The sequence below is a fragment of the Muscardinus avellanarius genome (genome assembly GCF_963383645.1).
Source record: "Muscardinus avellanarius genome assembly, chromosome: 1".
Classification (NCBI taxonomy): Eukaryota; Metazoa; Chordata; class Mammalia; order Rodentia; family Gliridae; genus Muscardinus; species Muscardinus avellanarius.
Window position 1 is genome coordinate 193273883 of NC_137786.1, and position 20846 is coordinate 193294728.

The 20846-nt window shown below is 44.7% G+C and overlaps 2 protein-coding genes across 2 annotated transcripts; both read right to left on the reverse strand.

Moving 5' to 3' along the window:
- Positions 1 to 1101: 1101 nt before the first annotated feature.
- LOC308273885 (serum amyloid A-4 protein-like) lies at positions 1102 to 4183 on the reverse strand (the record flags this gene model as incomplete). The annotated part of the gene is made up of 3 exons (XM_080711278.1): positions 1102 to 1261; positions 1645 to 1783; positions 4093 to 4183. 3 exons carry the CDS (start codon positions 4181 to 4183, stop codon positions 1102 to 1104), a joined length of 390 nt encoding a protein of 129 aa, XP_080567404.1.
- A 6314-nt stretch (positions 4184 to 10497) lies between these two features.
- Positions 10498 to 12480, reverse strand: LOC308273894 (serum amyloid A-5 protein-like; the record flags this gene model as incomplete). Its single annotated transcript, XM_080711299.1, has 3 exons — positions 10498 to 10636; positions 11061 to 11199; positions 12390 to 12480. 3 exons carry the CDS (start codon positions 12478 to 12480, stop codon positions 10498 to 10500), a joined length of 369 nt encoding a protein of 122 aa, XP_080567425.1.
- Positions 12481 to 20846: the final 8366 nt, after the last annotated feature.

The window sequence follows — 20846 nt, forward strand, 5'->3', positions numbered from 1 at the left end:
TGGGGGGTTAACCTACCACCTCCTCTGTCTTCCACTTCTGACTTCTCATTATCTTTAGAATCTCTTTCTTCATTAGTGCCTCCCTGGTTCTTGAAACTATATTGACCTACTTGGACAAGAAACCTCCACTTTATTAGTAAATTAACTAGAATTTCCTGCCTTATCAAAGACATGTGAGGCTTGTATAGCCGTTCATTCATATTTAGTTGTGTTGTGTCTATCTGCATATCTCACTTCCCCTTTCAATCTGGAAGTAGAATTTTATTGAAACCTAAAGACAGGGAGAAAAATAAAGACAAGGAAAACTGATGTGAGAGGCATTCATTAGGTAAAAGGGGCAAAGACTAGTTAAAAATTGAGTCTAGGTTGGCAATGATACTGTTAAGAAATAAGCCAGAGTCCAAGATGGCAACTTCTAGGAAAGGATTCCTGGGCTTATGCTTCCCAGAGCAAAGTGTCTTTTCAGTATAGAAAGACGTCATGGGCAGGGTTTGGGGAAAGCCTCGAGGTAGAAAGCAGACAGAATACAACTGACTGGGCAGTGTAGAATCTATAGAATGCATATACATTGAAGCCTGGGATGGCAATATAATAACCAGAGATGCCCAGGTATGACCAAAAGAAGAAACGTGAGGGAGGAAGAGATGTCTGATCTTTGTTATAAGGGAGACTGATGGGAGACTGCCCAGGGAGAGCCCTGACCCTAGCCATGGAGGAGCCAAGCATGATGGTCAATGCTTTGCCAGCTCAAGCTCACTTAGGAGAAGAGGCTGATAACACTAAGGATTAGTGGGGCTTTGGTGGGGTGATATCAGGGGCTTGCATAGCTAAACACAGTTGGGTTTCCCTGCAACCCCACAGTCACAGGCTCATTCTCATGGTGTTGTTTTTATTCATATGATACCAGATGGCCATTTTCCCCAGAAAGTTGATATCAGTGTTCCCAGTTTCCACCAACAAATTCAATTTAACAAATATTTATTAGGCACTTCTAGCTGCTCCGTCTAGATTCCTGGGGGCACAAAGCCCAGTGACACTGTGTCAGGGGAGAGGTATGTGGCTCCCAGCCTAGCCCCCCAACAGCAGCAGGGGGCAGTGAGCTCAGAACTTCTCAGGCAGTCCGGGAGGTCTGAAGTGATTGGGGTCTTTGCCACTTCGACCCCATTCCTCAGCTTTCTGGTTGGACTTAATGTCCTCCAATCCATGATTTGTGCTTCCAAAATACTGGTTTAGGAGCATCTGGAGATACTTCCTGGAATTGCTGAAATACAAGGGAGGAACAGAAGATGAATCTGACACCTAAGACAGACCTGCCTCCTAACTCTGTCCTCCCCTGTGGCCCAAGGAATGACTGAGAGGAGGCTGGAGGAGTCAATCTTCAAGGTGAGTGAGGCTAAAACATCAACCCTCTTGGGCAAGTCAGGCTAAGCCAGCCAGATCTTTTCACCCTGTCATAGAACACTTTTGAGACCCCTCTTCCATTCTCACTTTTTATATAGGGGTGAGAGGAGGTATTTCCTTTTCAGCTTTGCTCTGACTCTGCACCCCACCAGACCCTGAGAACATGGGCAGGACGAGGAGGGGCCACAGGCAGGAGGTGTGGGAGGCAGACCACTCACTGGCATCTCCAGGGGTCCATGATACCTGATCACTTTAGCAGCCCAGATGCCCCCAGGCCCCCTTTGTGCAGTATCATAGTTCCCCCGAGCATGGAAGTATCTGTCTGAATTTTGGTAACTGGCTTCTTGCATGTCCCAATAGGCTCTCCACAAGTCCCCGGTTCCTGGAAAGGACAGACAAATGACAAAGATGAGTCTAGTGGTGTATTGGAGAAGTGGAAGAAAGAAAATCTTCTACTGCTTTTTAGGTTTTTTAAATAGTTTTTTTTTATTGGCACAATGTAATTATACATCATAGTTGAATTCAAAGTGATACATACATACATGTACGCACCAGTCAGTGTATTTTTTTTTTTGTGTGTGTGTGTGGTGGTACTGGGGTTCCTGAAAGCCCTTCTACCTCCGGGCTACACTTCCAGACCTATTTTTACCTTTTTATTTGGAAACGGTCTCCTAAGCCAGCACGCGCGGCTGGCTTCGAACCTGTGCGATCCTCCTGTCTCTGCCTCCCAAGCGTGGGGATTACAAGCGTGCGCCACCACGCCCGGCTTCCAGTCAGTGTATTTTGCCTTCCAGATTTTGACTCTCACCAAAGTCATCCTTTCAAATCCTACACTCAGATGAGTACATGTAACTATAAAAAAAAAAGGTACTTCTCAGGGAATTAGATTGGATCTAATTGGATCAATGGGCAGCTATGGTGCCCTGGGCTGTGTCTTCTGTGGGTCTAAGTGTGCTGTGTACAAAGAAGAGGGGAGATACTGTGTAAGGGATGAAAAAATGGAGCACGATACTACAGATGTAAGATCCAGGGACTATCTGAGGGATGCAGGAAGAAGAGAGGGAGTTTGCACATCTACCATCGCCTATAAAGAGAAAGCTGGGTGACGGTGACTCTGATTTGAGGAAATCTGACTAGTGTGGGCACAAATGCACATGAGAACTGTTGAAAGAGGCAGTAAGTGATGGGGTAGAGTCGCCTCAGAGAGCTCCAAAGCACGTGGGAAATCAGACTTACCTGAAGAGCAAAAATGTAAATGTTAAAATCTGCCCTACCAACTAAGCTTCACCTTTACTCATGTTCCATTTGGGAGGATCATACCCACCTCCCTGGTAGCTTAGATGAGGTAACATACATAAAATGCCTAGCATAGTAGAGTAGTCGATGTGAGTTGGAGTCCTTGCCCCATTATTTAAGGGTGTGGTGACAATAAAATATTATTTTTTAGGTACTGGGGATGGAACTCAGGGGCATTTTACCTCCTAGCTATACCCCTATCCCTATTTTCTAGTCTTTATTCCAAAATAGGGTCTTACTGAGCTGCAAAGGGCCTCACTAAGTAGCTGAGGCTGTCTGCAAACCTTTGATCCTCCTGTCTCAGCCTCCCGAGTACTGGGATTACAATCGTGCACCACCACACCCGGCTGAGATATCATTATACATCCAACAGAATGACAATAGTTTTAAATACTGACATTATAAATTGTAGGCAATGCTGTGTATCATCAGGAACTCTCATAGTTGTTGATGTAAGTGGAAATTGGTATAATTGCTTGCCAATATTGACTAATGCTAAACTCACAGACAGATACCTTATTACCCTACAGTTCCACTCTTGAGTATATACCCCCAACAAAAAATTGAATGCTTATGTCTACCAAAGGACATATATTCCCATTTTTACTGCAGATTTATCCATGATAGCTCCAATTTTTTAAAAAGCCAAATTATTTGACAGTGTAGTATGAAAAAAAATCAAAGCTGGGTGTGGGGTCCTCAGCATGTCCCACCTGTTGGTTTGATGGTGGCAACATGTATGTTATATATACACAGCTCACTTCATGTAAGTTATGTCTCACTTTTAAAGTTTTCCAAAAGAATAGTGGGGAAAGTACTGTTTCAAAACAGAAAGAACTTCAGGAAGTGTCTATCTGTGCTGAATTGTTCAATCAATACTTTTTTATTCCTGTTGTGGCTTACATCTCAAGTAAGCCAACATCTTTAAACCAAACTCACCTGGACAATAGAAACGCTAAGATGGGCAGTTTTCGTGATTCTGTTCCTTTCCTCTTTCTGTTTCTCACCATTCTCACATATCAGCCACTTTGCATCTGTAATTGTCAGCTAGTTCCTCTCTGGCACACAGACTGTTCTGTCTCAGAACCCTGCCTAACATTCACTCCATGCTATTCAGATTGCTCAGCAAGAGTCTTCAAGTATCTGACAGATCCTATCACTGGGAGATGCAAAACCTAGACAATCTTTCTCATTGTTATTCTTCTTTTTTGTGTGTGTGTGGTACTGGGGATGGAACCCTTCTACCTCCGGGCTACACTCCCAGACCTATTTTATATTGTATTTGGAAACAGGGTCTCTTAAGCCAGTGAGGCTGGCTTCGAACCTACACGAATCCTCCTGTCTCCGCCTCCCAAGTGCGAGGATTACAAGCGTGCGCCACCACAGGGTTTTTACCTTGGAGAGCCTCCTTGAAGAATGAATACCAGCCTTCACCACTGACTCCCATGACCAAGGAGCAGAAAACAATCACCACGCATAGCTTCATCCTGCTAAAGCGAGAAAAAAAAAAAAAAAAGAGAGCAGTTAATACAGACATAAGAAGTTTGGCATTTCAAAGGCAGCCTAGTTCTGCATTTCCACTTGTTCATCTTAGAATCATTCCTGTGTGAAAAACTGAATGCGAATGCGATTTTAGAAGAAACACATGTTCCTTAATCTCAGCCAGATCCAGATCACTAGAGAACAAGGGGGAGAGGGGTCCAAGTGTTATTGGTTTGAGGCCTATTTGCATGCAGTAAAGCAGACTAAATTCAATTGATAAACATTTTCTGAGTTCCCAGTCTACATGACCCCATAAAGAAGTAGAAAACAGTTTCTTCCCGCTTAGAATTTATCAATTATATGAGAAATTGACCTCAAAGGAAAACAAGAAAAATTCCTCCCTGAAAGAGAGCATCACCTATGGCCCTTGCTCCCGCTGAGATCTCTGGGGAAGCAGGGCTGCTAGCTCCTTCCTGCCATGAAGCAGCAGTTGGTATCTCTCCTGGCTTCTGCATTAATGGGAAGAGAGGTCTTAAACCCAACAAGCTGCCTTGGCAAAATCCCTCTTGCTCAATTCTTCCCAGTAAATTTTTAAAAACAGCATATTGGATAACAGTGTTTCCTTATCCAAAGTAGTTTTCCAAATTGGATTATCCAAGGTATTTGTTTTCTGGCAGTGTTTCCTAATTGCCATTTCCCCCTCTTTTTGGGGTCCTATCATCACTGAAAAGAGTTGTATTTATAAAATCAAGAGTGGGAGGACAGGGGTCTTTCTGCCCTTTATCTCTCCATTCTCACCCCTCCCAAAAACTGTGCATGGATATTATGCTCTGGGAAGGGATCAATATTATTTGCAAAGGACATGTTTATCCCTTGTGGCTTCTATCTAAGGACAAGGGACAGACAAGACTTGGCTGTATCATTACCCCATAGGATGGAATAATGATTCTGGAAAAATAGAGGAAGGAAAGAAACAGAGCAGAAAAAGGAAGGATGAGGTAATCTAGGAAGTAGACTTGAGATAGAGGATAGATAGACAGACAGAATATCCCTTTCTGTACAATTATATATTATTCTTTAATCTGTTTTTTTTTTATGGTACTGGGGTTCCTGGAAACCCGTCTACCTCCGGGCTACACTCCCAGACCCAATATGTATATATATTTTTCTTATTTTGCAGGTCTGGGGGTGGAACCCAGGGGCATTTGACCTCCAAGATACACCCCCTGTCCTATTTTTTATTCTTTATTTTGAAACCGGGTCTCACTGAGTTGCAAAGGGCCTCACTAAGTAGCTGAGGCTGTCTGCGAACCGCAATCCTCTGGTCTCAGCCTCCCAAATGCTGGGATTACAAGCGTGCACCACCACGCCCGGCTGACCCATTTTATATTTTTAAATTGGAAACAGGGTCTCTTAAGCCAGCAAGGCTGGCTTCGAACCAGTGCAATCCTCCTGTCTCCGCCTCCCAAGCACGGGGATTACAAGTGTGCGCCACCATGCCCAGCATTCTTTAATCTTAATATATCTTGGAGGTCTTTCCATGTCAGGTGTACTTTTTTTTTTAAACAACTACATACTATTCCATTGTATGGATGGACTATAACTTACACAATACAATATCAATGGGCATTTTGATTACCACCAATATTTTGTTATTGCAAACAAAACAAGTTTATGCTGCATTCATTATTTATATGCCTCTGACACATATACCAATATGTCTTTAGGAAAATTCCTTTATAAGAAATGGCATAATGAAAAGGTATGACTTTATAAATTTTTATGGGCCGGGCATGGTGGTGCATGCTTGTAATTCCAGTACTTGGGAGGCTGAGACAGGAGGATCACAGGTTTGAAGATAGCCTCAGCAAGTAGTAACACTCTCATCAACTTAGTGAGACTGTTTCAAAATGAAAATAAAATAGGACTGAGGGAATAGTTTGGAGGGTTCAAGCCCCAGTACAAAAACTAAATAAATAAATTTTTATTTATGTTTCAAATTACCTACCTATCTGTGCTCTTAACAGAAATGACGAACACAGCATGTTCTCTTTGGTCTTTGATATGTGGTCTTTTGACAAATGTAACACAGTGTAATTTTTTTTTTTTTGGTGGTACTGGGGGTGGAACCCAGGGGCTTTCTACCTCCAGGCTATACTCCCAGACCTATTTTATATTTTATTTGGAAACAGGGTCTCACTAAGTTGCTGAGCGCCTCACTAAGTAGCTGAGGTTGGCTTTGAACCTGCGCGATTCTCCTGTCTCAGCCTCCCAAGCGCGGGAATTACAAGTGTGCGCCACGCCTGGCTAATTCAGTGTAATTTTAATTTGAATTTCTCGGGTGTTTTCTAGGAATTGTAAATCTGTATCTTCATATCAAAACTCATTCTATTATTGGTTTGTATTTTTTTTATCATTTTGTAATGTCTTATACATGAAAATTAGTACACTTTCTATCATAACAGTAACAAATATTTTTCCAACTTGTCATTTATCTCTTTTTTAGTGACTCATATGATGCCAAAAAGTCTTCATGATTTTTACTAATATTTTCTTTAGTGCCTTATGAATTTTGTGGTACAGTTTGAAAGACTTCCCCTACCTTGAGCTATTAAAAAAAAACATTCCATGATTGCTCTAGATAATATTATTACTACTAACAATATTTTAATTATTTATTTATAAATATTGAGTACCTTTGGAATTTGTCCTACCATATTATATTCAATATATTTCCAACTTTATATGATTTAAATGGTTCACCTAGTTGACCCAGTCCCACTCACTGCCTACCCATACTACTTTGACATGCAAAATCATATACTTTATCATATACCAAATTAGTATATGCATTCACATCTAACTCTGAAATTATTGTTCCATTGGCCAGTTTTTTTCCTCTATAAGGGTCAGTACTACACAGTGGTACTTATCCAGTACAACTGGATTTTATTCAATACATTAATTGCCTTTACTACTCTTCTTTTTTTAATTTTTTTTTTTTTGGTGGTACTGGGGTTCCTGGAAACCCTTCTACCTCAGGGCTATACTACCAGACCTATTTTTATACTTTTTATTTGGAAACAGGGTCTCTTAAGCCAGCGGATGGCTTCAAACCTACACGATCCTCCTGTCCCCGCCTCCCAAGCGTGGGGATTACAATCGTGCGCCACGACGCCCAGCTTTTACTACTCTTCTTTTTTAAAGTAGTTGAGGTTCACTTTCTGGTATGTTTTTAAACTGCTAGTTTTTTTTTTTTATCCAGAAACACTGTTGATCATTTATGCGTATTTTGATGACCAGCTACCTGTCACAGCCATCTCCTTGCCTATTTCTGTGTTTCATTTGATATCTGGGGTATCTAGAAGTCCCAACACATCCCCTGCAATTCTTTCTATATCTCCTCTTGGATTTCAGGCCACTCTTTCTCCACAACTACATTAACGAGATCAGCAAGGACTCCACGGAACTGCTAAGCCAAAAGTCAATTTCTCAACCTCTCAAGGGCTACTGACCAACAACCACATCACCTGGAATTCTGGAATCCCACACTCTCTGGGTTTCTCTCCTTCTGCAGCAGCTGTTCCCTCTCAGTCTGTTTTGCTGGGTCCAACTTCTCTCTGGACTTTTAACAGATGGAGGCTCCAATGTGGACTTTGAGCACAAGCTCCAAAAATCTGTAGTTGTTTACACTGAATTTCTGTCACCTGAAACACTACTTGGGTCACAATAGGTTCTCATTAAACATTTGCCGATTGGACATGAGAAAGAACATTTCTAAATGTTTTAAATATTCTTAATTCAATGACCTATGTACAGATGACAAGTATCTCCATTTGGCTGTATTGTGAACCACATGAACTCAAGGCATAAGAGGTATAACTGAAAAGATGGGATGAGGGCTCTCCAGAGTAGCCCTCAAGGGTTCATTCTCTCATTCTCGCTCTCTCTTTCTCTCAGTTATGAGAAATGATGATGAACGGGCTCACTTGATTATGAAGACAAGAAAGCCTCGTGGATCTGCCATCTGTAAGCTAGATACCTAGGAAAGCTGATGGTGTAATGTACACTGAACCTGAAGGCCTGAGAATCAGAGGAAACAATGATGTAAATCCTAGTCTGGGGGCAACAGATGGGCTAAGAAATCTGACTCAGCTTAAGCACTTAGGGAAAGGGGGGCAAATTCCTTCTTCCTCCATCTTTGGTTCTGTTCAGGCCCTTCAGCATATTAGGTGATGCCCAGCTATTAAGGAGGGCAACCTACTTTCCTAAGCCCACTCACTCATATGCTAGTCTCATGCAGATACACACTAACGAACACACCCAATGTGGTTAGTGTGGCCGTCCTGTGGCCCAATAAAGTGTGCATACAAGGGCTGGGATGTCCTTCAGGGAGAGAGTGCTGGCCTAGCATGCAGGAAGGCCTAGGTTCAATCTCCAGTACTGCAAAAGAAAAAAGAAAAAGAGTACACGCATAATATAAGTAACATCAGACACTAAGTCAGTTTTGTACCTTTTCTAACAGAGAAGAGTTGCAGATGTGTTATATGAGGATAACCAGGTCACTAACAGAAGGCATTTTGGTATGTTGAAGCATGAAGATTATATCTGCAAGTATAAATCATAAAATTCTTGAGTAAACCAAGAACTTTCTTCTTTGGATAAAATGCTGGTATTTTTTTTTCACATGACAGATTAGAGAGAGGTACATGAACTTCTGCATTCAAGTTTTAATTCCTTAATATTTCTAGTAATAATGTGCTGATGATGAAGTTTTACATACCTACAAAGACTTGGAAGGCTTGCTTTATTTGACTCCAAAAGCCATTCTTTTTCTTACCTATCATCATTTCCTCACCTGTCCAAGATCTAGTTTCAGTACTGGCAACAAATATCAAATTGAACAAGACCTGATATCAACATTACAGTCTTTTGACAATGTTTTACATCTTCATATTTTACAACACTGAGCCCAAAGCTAACCAGAGTCCTGAGCCTTCTCTCACCAGCCAGTCTGCTATCTGTGTGTGTATCATCATATTTATCTCGACCATATGTCATTTGGAATAGAAGTGCCTCAGACATTTACAAAAATCCTTTAACTTGACATTGATAACTATCTTCAGATGAGAACTGTATGAGAAACTTCTCTTGTGACTGACTATATCAACAATTTTCCCTCCTATGTGAAAACTAGTTTCCTGTAAATATATCTTTTTTATCATTAATCTCCTCTGCTTAGGAGTCCTCCTGAATTCCACATTCATAGTAGAAATATGTAAGAGTTATCAATGAGTCTACTCTGAGCTCTACATTCACTCTCTAGCCCTGTTGTGATGTTGGGGCTGGACCCACTAACCAGTTCTTGACCAGCTGGGCATGATGATTCTCTTTGGAGGTAGAGGGAGCTGGAGGGACCCAGGATATAGAGACCTCCCTTGCAGGTCCTGTGCCTGGCGTCCTTCAGTGGTGCATTTCTGTGCAGGACACTCTATGGCACAGCCCGGGAGTTTTTGTGAAACCCAAAAGAAACGGCAGTTTCCCAACAATTTCTTTGGTACCTCAACTGGATTTTCAGGATTTCATTAACATCTCACTTGGGGTTGCCATAAAATTTCCACTGATTAAGTGGCTTTTTTTTTTCTTCTTTTTTTCAGGTCTGGGGATGGAACCAAGGGGCATTCGACCTCTGAGCTACTTTTGAGGTACCTGGACAGACACTATTAGCTCGGTATTAAAATGCCGTTTAAAGTTACTTCCTGGTTTCTGCCTGCTGACTGATAAAGAGAAATTTCCCTGAGAACTGAGCTGAAGATCCAGGTGGCCTGCAGGCGCAGTGCAGACTCCAGGGCCAGGCCTCCCGTGGCTGTGTGTCCTCTCTAGAAGCTGAGGCCTCTGAGGACAAGGGCCCCAGGAAAAGAAAAGAACAGGACACACCTAAGAGGGCCTGGGGAGACCCACACATGGAAAGGCCTGGGAAGAGCATCATGGAGGCACAGGGGCTGGGGAGGGAAGAAGAGGGTCTGGTTGCAGAAGGGCCAGGGCTGGTTCCTCTCCTGTGGGACTGTTGACTTCATATTCTTACACACTCACACCCAGGCTGGATCTCCATGGTGTTGTTTCCTGTTCAACATTTTGTATCAAACAGGCACCACAAATGGAAAATAAATAACACAGTGGCTACAAACCCAATTTCTTGTGCATTTATTAAAAACAATTTGTGGGCCCTCCACCACTTTCTGTGGAGACTATTAACAACTCAAGTCTCTGTGCTCAGGGGCTCACAGGCAGTGTCCTGAGCCAGAGCAAGGAAAAAGCTCAGTACTTTTCAGGCAGGCCTTTAGGTCTGTAGCGATTGGGGTTTCCACCACTTCGGCCCCATCTGTTGGCTTCCTGGTCAGCCTCGGCGTCCTCATGTCCACGGCCCAAGAATTGCTGGATATTCTCTCTAGCATCGCTAGTCAAGACAGACAGGAAGGAGATTAAACACCAGGGTGATGAGCCACAGTCAGCCCTCCCAATCCTTCCCTTTCTAGGAAATGGCTCCACAGGAGACAAGGAAAGCCAAGGACAGGAGCTAAGACTCTGCCCCTGCCTGGCACCATCCCACACAGCCCAGGCTGGCCAATGAGGCTGGGTGTACAGTGCCAGAGAGGGAGGGCCAGGATGGCTTCATGGCCTCCCTTTATCTGTGTGGGAGCAGGCCCACGACTCCTCAGCCATACCCTGGCTCTGCTGAAGCCCAGGCCTTGCTCTGGCTGGAGGGAGAGGCGCAAAATGGGCAGGAGGACCAGGGCCCAGCCTGACAGAGGCCTCCTTCAGGGCTCATTCCCTGTGATCCCCACCACAGCCAAGGCCAGGCACCCAGGAATCCATATTACCTGAGCACTTCTGCAGCCCAGGCACCTCCAGGTCCTCTCCGGGCGGCCTCATAGTTCCCCCGAGCATGGAAGTATTTGTCTGAATTTATGAAGTTGGCTTCTCTCATGTCCCTGTAGGCTCGCCACATGTCTCTAGTCCCTGAACCAAAATCAAAAGACACCAAGGAGATCAGATCAGGTGAGCACCAAGACTGTGATAGCACCTTCAAAAGAATCAACTGAGAACACAGCCAGCATCTCAGCCTGAAATCAGTGAGACCCTATTTCAAAACAAAGAATTTAAAAATTGGACTGGGTATCCTCTAAGGTAGAATGCTCTTGGGCTCCATCTCCACTACAGAAAAAAAATTCTCAGCCTCTGGTGATTACACCCTTGGAAGCCACATCCTCATGGACTTTGCCCTACCCCTCCCTGGTCGGCTAAGAACTCTAATGTCAGTTTTTGGGGCGCCCTGTGAGGCCTTTGCCTGACCACTGTGCTGCTGAGCACCACCTTACTTCAGTGTAAGATCTGGAAAGGAGAAGGGAGCTGCCAGTGTAGACTAGGACAACTCACATTCAGCAAGATGGCAGAGCTGGAACAGCCGGTCTGTGTCCAGATCTGTCCTAAGCACTACAGGGTCTTCTATCACCTGTCAGGCTGTGGTTCCCCCTCCCCATGTGGACAACCAAATAAAAATGCACACACATTGAAAATGTCCCCGGAGCCAAAATGTTGTCTCAGCTCCAGAAGTACTGCTCTTGAATGCAGCTGTACAGTTTTAGGGACTGGGAGGAGTGGGATGTGGACAAGGACCAAGGGTCTGAGCAAGTCCCCAATATGCAGCTCTCCTGCCCTGATGCCTCACTTGCAATTTTGGGCTCTGAATGCGTGTCCCTGGGGTTGAGAGATCTGTCCCTGCTGACACTGTGCTTGTGGAGGAAACACTGGGGCCAGACCCCTCAGCTGTGCTTGCAGGTTCTCATCAACTGGGGAGAGACTGCGAATCCAGATGCCAGGCTCCAGCCCGGCAGCTCTTCAGAGTCCTCAGTGGAGGGAGAAGGGCCCTAGCAGTAGCAGTAGCTATAGCTGCCCAGGGCATTCCTGTGTGTCTGATATTGCTGACAGTGGGGCACAGAGGAGGGGAGCAGACACAGCCACCTGGCAAGATTGGCTTGGTGCACAGCTGGGTGAGAGCCCCTGTCTGCCACCTGATCTATTGAGTCCAGTTTAAGAAGTGCTCCCCAGAGCGCCAGGTGTTCCTGCCGCCAGGGCAGCACCACGGAGACAGGGTCCCTCTCTTCACCATGCTCAGGGGGAACCCTAAGACCTTCCCTCCATGGCCTTACCTCCAGCAGCTTGTTTAACAAAGTCCCACCATCCGTCACTGTTTACTGCCAGGACCAAGGAGCAGAGAATCAGGCCTGTGAATAGCTTCATAGTGCTGAAAAGGAAGGAGAGAGAAAGGATGCACGGTTGGAACTGACCCCTCTCCTTCTGACATCTGCATTCCAGAGCCTGGTTGCTCGCTTCCTTGGTGAGCATTAGGATCTTAGCAGTTCCTTGGAAGCCTTGCAGTAGGACCTCACTGAGAGCCACAGCCTCTCATCTTGACCCCATCTGTCCTGAGCCCATGTGTGTCTAAAGGACAACACGGTGGCACTGATAGAGGACAGAGGAGTAGGGAGCAGATTGCAACTTCACAGGAGTCTATAACTCATTTTCCAAAACTTCCCCATGCCCAGCACAGGTCACACATGGGCTGAATAAAAATCAGAATCATCATTTCTAAAGGGGATGAGAAAGAGAAAACAGTAAGATTTTATAAACTCACTCCCTGCAGTCTTCCTCGCCTGATGCCCAGTGGAGCAGAGCTGCTGGTCGCTGGCTGCAGGGAGTGGAGGCTGCTATTTATCCTGAGCCTTCTCCCCTGGCCTCCTGGGAAGGAGGGGAGCCAGGTGCCTGGGAAAGTCCCTACAGGTCATTTCCTAGAAAAACTGCAATGGAAAAATCCCTGTGCTGTAGTGAGTTCTCCATTCCCAGGTCATTTTTCCAAATTGTGCAACCTGGGGACAGGGCATCCCTTTGCTCTGCAAGGGCAGCTCTTTGGGACAGGTGAGCTGGTTTCTAATCAATCTTGGAGGAACTCAGACAAGGGAATGAACAATGCTATGGAGCCCCAGGATGCTATAGGGGAGGAGGGACCAGGCCTCCTGCAGCCAGTTATCTTGCCTTCCAAGGCTTGGCCTTAGGATGGGTCTTGCTGGGCCAGATGACAGATGCTTCTGGAATTATGTCCTTTGAGCTGCTGTCTAAATTTTTTGAGCTTTCAAACGGACAAGATAGCCTTACCAAGCACACGTGTGCTCTGGAAGGCATCTTATAGCAAGGCATGTGAATATAGTAAGCTCTTACCTCTAAGCTGCCTTAACCTTCCCAGATGGCCTGGCCAGTTAACAAACACATTAGATATGCTGTATACTAACTGGCTCAGTATTGTAAAGGGACATTCTATTTCTCCAACCCAATTCTGAGAACCACATGCTGCAGGACAAGAATTGAGTGCAAGGCTCAGATCAATGAAACAGAATAGAATATACAGAAACAAATCCACACACTTAGCCAATTTATTTTTGACAAAGATGTCAAACACTTTTGTGTCCAGCCTAGATGACATAAATCACTGCACACTGTCTAAACACAAATGGAAGAGAAAGGCTGAAGCTGCCTGAAACCAAACACAGTTTGGTGATACCTCCCTTTGCTGGGTCCACTTGCACCAGCCAGAAACTCAGCTCTGTTTTATTCTCACCTCTCTGCTTGTTCAGTCAACTGTTACTGACATTCTTTCCTGATAGAAATGAGATACAGTCTCTCAAACTCTTAATTTGAATAAGATATCTAGCATAGGGCAGTATAGAGCTATGCCAGCATTTCTTTTGACTTTCTAAGGACATCTGATATGCATTTATGCTCTTTGTAAATCAGAGGTAACTCTGTCCAAAATGACCTTTTCACCAGGGCAACAGACATAAATTTATGAGGAAACGGACAGGAGGTTGAGGGTTCAGAAAAAACAAAGAATGTCTGAAGCCTGGTTGCCTTAACAGATTTTTTTTTAATACTCTCCTAAAAATCAATGTCACTTTATTTATTTATTTATTTATTTATTTACTTTCAGTACTGGGAATAAAACCCAGGGGCATTCTACCCCTGAGCTATAACCCAGCCCTAATTTTTATTCTTTATTTTGAGACAGGGTCTCACTGAGTTGCAAAGGGCCTAAGTAGCTGAGGCTGGCTGCAAACCGTGATCTTCCTGTCTTAGCCTCCTGAATGATGGGATTACAGACGTGCACCACCATGCCCGGCTCAATGTCACTTTAAAGTGACAACGAAAAACAGGTCTGTCTTTTACCCTTTTGTATGTGATGTTCATCCCAACATCTGCTTCTTGACTATATCAAACTATAGGACCTGGGCCCCTTCCATGTGCCACAATGTGTGCAAGCTCCTGGTGTTTATGTTGTGGTGATCAGTAAAAATTTATAACAATGTTGGGTAGCAATGATTTTGAGGATCAGAAATAGCAAGTTTTTGCATGCCAATTATTTTCCTGTGAAAACTGTAACCCTTTCCTAACCAATTTCTACAAATATTATCCAAGCTACTCACACTAAGTTTAAAATACACTGAGGACATCTTCCCAACATAAGTCAAATAACAGGCCCATTACCTGATTATTTTATGACTAATGAACTTGCTCATGCATATTTTTGAGGAAACCACAATAACACTCTAAAGAGTGGACACTAATTCCATTTTCTGTCAATACTGTAGCACGTATGTACTTCCACTTAAAAATAAACCACATTGAAGATATTAAGTGCAAACTATTTCTCCATAACAAAATATGTAATGATTTGGCAATGAAGTAAGTGGGAAAATATGTAATGAAAAATACAATGCCCAATTTCAAGTCATGGAGTGACAGCTTTCACTATGTGGCCCTCGACATTGTACACACCACGCACAAGGGTCTGGAGCTCCGGAAGATGCTACTTTTAGGATATATCCAGAAAATAGGCATCTAATTGAGTTGTATTTACTTTTATTTACCCAGTTTCTTATCATAGAAGACTCAAAGTGAACAAAACATGGGGATAGCAGCCTTGTCTGGCTACTAATCATAATCGACTGTATTTCTATACCTGATGTCACACCCCACCTATGACAGATTCTCCCTACTTCTTATGGGATGGATGAGTCAATGCATGATACAGTCAACAGAGACTGAGAGTTTGAAGACATTTCAGGAAAAAAAAGGAAATGTTGTATGGTACCTCATAAATATCTATATTCATATGAAATAGAGATAAGGGAGATAGTCAGCACAGAACCTTCTGCCTACAGCTCATTGGAAGGAAGGCAACAGGGAGGGAAGGGCAGGAAGCATATAGGAAAGACAGACTGACCTGGCGAGAAAGTAGTGATGTGCAGCGAAAGCAGGTCAGGTCAGAGAGAAACAGGAAACCCTGGCTTAGCCCACTGGTCAGCGACCAAGCTTGCATTATTTCCTGCTATGGAGGTCAGTGTGAGATGCTCTGGTCTTAGGGCTGATAATTATGAGCAGGTGGAATGGCCTCCAAAAGCTCATGTGCATTGTGTAGTGAAACCTGGGATGCTTCCCACCCTTGCTCAAAGGGCCTTCATCCACTATTCAAAGATGTTCTAGGGAGAGTGGAAGGAGCCCGCAGAGGAATGGAGGGAGGCAGAGCAGAGCTGTCTTCCAACACAGGAGGACAAGAGACACTTTGAAATGCAGGTTGGGTTTGAAGCTGACCCATAGCATGCAAACGTGGGTGCAGTAGTGCTCCCAGGCCAGGTCAGCCTCTTTTTTTTTTTTTTTTTTTGCGGGTCTGGGGATGGACCCAGGGGCATTTGACCTCCGAGCTACACCCCCTGCCCTATTTTTATTCTTTATTTTGAAACCGGGTCTCACTGAGTTGCAGAGGGCCTCACTAAGTAGCTGAGGCTGTCCGCGAACCGTGATCCTCCAGGTCTCAGCCTCCCAAATGCTGGGATTACAAGCGTGCACCACCACGCAAGGCTTCAGGTCAGCCTCTTGAGGCGAGGAGAAGAACGGGTCTCTCTGGGGAAGGGGCGCTTTGTGTGTCTGTGAGTCCATCTGTGAGTTGCAGCCACCTCATTCCTTCTATGCATAAGGCCACTTCTCCTAGGAATGCCTGGCTGTCAAAGCTGAAGAAAAATTGACCTTCAACCTCTTTCTACCTGATTTTGTATTTTTTTATGCTTTTTCCATGTTTGTTTACAGGGCCAAAGATCGAACCCAGAGCTTTGCACGTGCTATGCAAGCGCTCTGTACTGAGGCAAATCCCCACCCCCTCAACTCCTTTCTGAAGAGAAGTAGAGATCATGAAGCTCATTCCAGGACAAGCAGCCAGGACACAGCCCCTTGGCCAGGCTCCTCCTGCTCTAGCCCCTGCCCCCGGACCCTCAACATGTTCTTCTCTGGGCAGCTGTGAACCCCTTGACAGAGAAGGGCTGCTGTGTGGTAATTCCAGGTTGGACGGTTTGGTTGGGAGAATGCCATGGGTCACAGTCACCTCAGCTCTGGCAGCAGAAGCCCGGACGTTGTCCCCTGGCCGTCTTGCCAGGCTTCTCTCTGACAGGAGCCCATCAATAAGCCTCAGAATGCCTTGCCAGTAGAGGCCGTGACGCTGAGTTCCCATCACAGATCCTACAATCCAGACACTTGGACTTTAAGCACAGGACACAGAAGCTTCGGCCACGCCTGGTACTACAGACCTGGTGTGACCCTGGCTCTGCCATGTACTGGCACTGGGAGCGCATGCAGTGCCTGGAGGAGGGTGGGCACTGTCTTAGGGAGAGAGTGCAGAGCAGCGCAACAGGGTCCTTGTTGTGAAAGGCAGATCCTGCAGAGAAGGGCCACAGAGGTGTTGCACTTCAAATGCTGCCCGTGTTTCTAGGCGGTGGGAAGTGCTGATGCTATTCTGGGCCTTCAGAATGTCCTAGAATGACGGGTTCCCTTAGAGTCCGGGATCACTTAAAGACGGATATGTTCTGACCAATGCATCACTGTATCACAGTGTTGTACCTTGCGCTCATTCATAGGAGCATGGTGTAGACCTCCTGATAAAATAGACAGACACAGTGACCACGGATGGATGAAGCTACTGTTGGCATAACAGGACATACGTGTACAATACGCTTAGTGTGTGTGTGTGTGTGTGTGTGTGTGTGTGTGTGTGTTACTGGTTGGAACCCAGAGGCTTTCTACCTCCGACTATACTCTCAGACCTATTTATATTTTATTTGGAAACAGGGTCTCACTAAGTTGCTGAGAGTCTCACTAAGTAGTTGAGGCTGGCTTCGAACCTGCAGGATCCTCCTGTCTCAGCCTCCCAAGTTCAGGGATTATAACCCTTCTACTTTTGGACTACACTCACAAACCATTTTTTTTTTTTTTTTTTGCGGGTCTCGGGATGGAATCCAGGGGCATTTTATCTCCAAGCTACAGCCCCTGCCCTATTTTTTATTCTTTATTTTGAAACAGGGTGTCACTGAGTTGGAGAGGGCGTCACTAAGTAGCTGAGGCTGTCCGCGAACTGCGATCCTCCCCAGGTCTCAGCCAACCAAATGCTGGGATTACAATGTGCGTCACCACGCCTGGCTCCAAACCTATTTTTTTTATATTTTTTTAAATTTGGAAACCGTGTCTCTTAAGCCAGCGCGGCTGGCTTCAAACCTACATGATCCTCCTGTCTCTGCCTCCCAAGTGTGGGGATTACAAGAGTGCACCACCACTCCCAGCTTGCTTTTTTTTTAAACAAGTAGAGGTAGTACACTATAAAAATGCTGAAAAACCCTATAGTGTAGGGCATGAACCATTAGCAGTGTTATTTATTGTCATTACTAGTATTGTGTCCTCTACAGAATTTCTTGTGCTTTAAATTTTATGTGTTTTAAATGACTGGCATGGTTGTTTACATTAGCATCACCAAAACATATAACTAATACCTGGTGCACAATGTTACAGTGACTATGTTGTCCCTAGGTGATCATTTTATTTATTTATTTATTTATTTATTTATTTATTTATTTTATTTATGTTTGCAGGAACGCAGGGACTTTCTACCTCTGAGCTACATCCTCAGCCCTATTTTTCAGTCTTTTATTATTGACAGGGTCTCACTGAGTTGCAAATGAGCTCACTAAGTAGCTGAGGCTGTCCCTGAAAGGTGATCCTCTGGTCTCCACCCCTGAATGCTGGGATTACAATCTTGCACCACCACGCCCAGCTCCCATAATTTTTTAAAATCAATTTTATTGCTCAAGGTGCTTTTACACAACTGTTAAAAGATTGGATGATGTGGAAACTGACATGGTTGCACACACTTGTAATCCCAGTACTTGGGAGGCTGAGACAGGAAGATCTCAGGTTTGTGGTCAGCCTCAGATACTTAGTAAGGCCCTCTGCAACTTAGTAAGACCCTGTTTCAAAATAAAGAATTGAAAATAGGGCTGGGGGTGTAGCTCAGAGGTAGAATGCTCCTGGATTCAACCCCTAGTTCCACAAAAAAGTTTGGATATGTACCGCAGAGGTAGAGTGCCCCTGGGTTCAATCCCCAATACCAAAAACACATGCAAAAAAAAAAAAAACAACCAAAAAACAAACCTATATTGAGATTATGTAAAATAAATGATAGATATTTAAAGCATTTGGTAGGATGAGTTTCTTTCAGAGCTGGGAAGTTGGATGATGTTTGATAAATGTGTAAACTTAACTACATTATGCCAATGAAGAAAGAGAATATTTCTATCATCCCAAAAGTATTCTTATTTTTATTTTATGATTTTAATATACTTATATTGGTGCTTTGTCATAACACATTATAATGAGATTGAGAGTGATAAAAAAAAAACCCACATGCACACAACACTGGGCGTGTTTCCCTCCAGATCACACCCGTCTCCCTGCCACACCAACATAATACTAAAACTGGTATATATAACTTCATATTTGAACACACCATCATTTCAACTGTTTTCTTCGTTAAGTCCTCCCTTTCACCTTCCCACCTCCCTCCCCAAACCCCCTTACACCATCCCACTAGCATCGCACCTCATTTAGGTGATAGAAACTTTTTTAGCTCCAATATATTTTATGGGTATTGTTGACCGCAATATCATTACGTGGCTTGTGACTATAATTATCCATTTGTGAACTATTCATCGAGGACCTTTACAGAACAGTGAATGGGCTAGGTACTGGGGAGACATGGGCTTCAAACCCTGCCTGTGACTTCAAAAGCTGAGACTTGTAATTGGGGAATAATAAAGACAAAAGCATAGGAGAAATTTCTTACTCATTGGACGGTCAAATCCGTGAGATTCCAATGAATAAACAGAGAAGGCCAAGTGTAGAGAAATTAGAGCCCAGGAAAAGAGGAAGCAAGGCATCATGAATGGTCCTAAGATCTTGTCTCCCTCGAGATCAACAATCCCAGGTGCTCAGTCTCTTCTGGTCCCCTTAAAATGAATGAGGTGCCTGGACTCTCCGGGGCTCCTGCCCCTTTCCTCACTGCGCTCACACACACAAGCTGTCAAACCTGCAGCAGGGAGGACACCGGGACAGACTTCCCTCTGGTTCCTCTCCCTAGGAAACTAGCCATCAGGAATGTGAGAGGACTCCCCTAAGGACATGGACTCCTGAGTCTGCTGTGTTGTGTCTTCTTCAAAGCCTGCACCCCGCATAGGAGCAATTTCCTCCTAGTGAGAGCTTCTAGGTTGCAATGTGCAGGCACCAGCAGACCCCAAGCACAAGCGCACACTTACTCCTGGTCTCCTGTCCCAGAGGCTTTAAGCCTCTGCAACCTGCTGGGCTTTACCTGATGAAAACGAGTCAGGCAGAGGACCTCAGATGAGCATGGTGGGGTTCTGTCCCAGACCTCCATGGGCAAAGGTCCTGGCCACCCTGGAGTCTGGATAAGAGAGTACAAAACGGACTACAAAACAGCTCCGCGTTGTGCTACGAACACTTTATTGTCTGTCTCTTCAAACACTTGCAAAGGAAATAGTAAATTACAGCTGTCTCAAAATCTAGAACTTCGCAGGAAATTGTACACAATTGGTGAAACAAAGAATTCACCTGAGAAAGAGAAAGTTTTCAAGACCCACGAACACAAGCTGCAGTTGAGGTACCTGGACAGACACTACCAGCTCTGTATTAAAATGCCCTTTAAAGTTACCTCCTGGTTTCTGCTGCTGACTGGACACTGACTGATAAAGAGAAGTTTCCCAGGGTGCCTGCTCTTCAGGACACCACATCCATTTTGAGGCAGGTAAGGTGCAGAGAGTGTCAGGAAATATTCACAAGGGCCACGGCCTCACAGCATCCCTGAGCCTTGAAACAGGACAGTCAATGGAGAGGGAGACTTTGCTCCTCGGGCTGGTCTTAGACAGAATACACAGATATTGGCGATCACTGGCTCTGTAGTGACAACCGAGAACTGAGCTGAAGATCCAGGTGGCCTGCAAGCTCTGTGCAGACTCCAGGGCCAGGCCTCCTGTGGCTGTGTGCCCTCTCTGGAAGCTGAGGCCTCTGAGGACAAGGGCCCCAGGGAATGAAAACAACAGAACATAACCTAACAGGGCCTGGGGAGACCCACACATGGAAAGGCCTGGGAAGAGCATCATGGAGGCACAGGGGCTGGGGAGGGAGGAGGAGGGTCTGGTTGCAGAAGGGCCAGGGCCGGTGCCTCT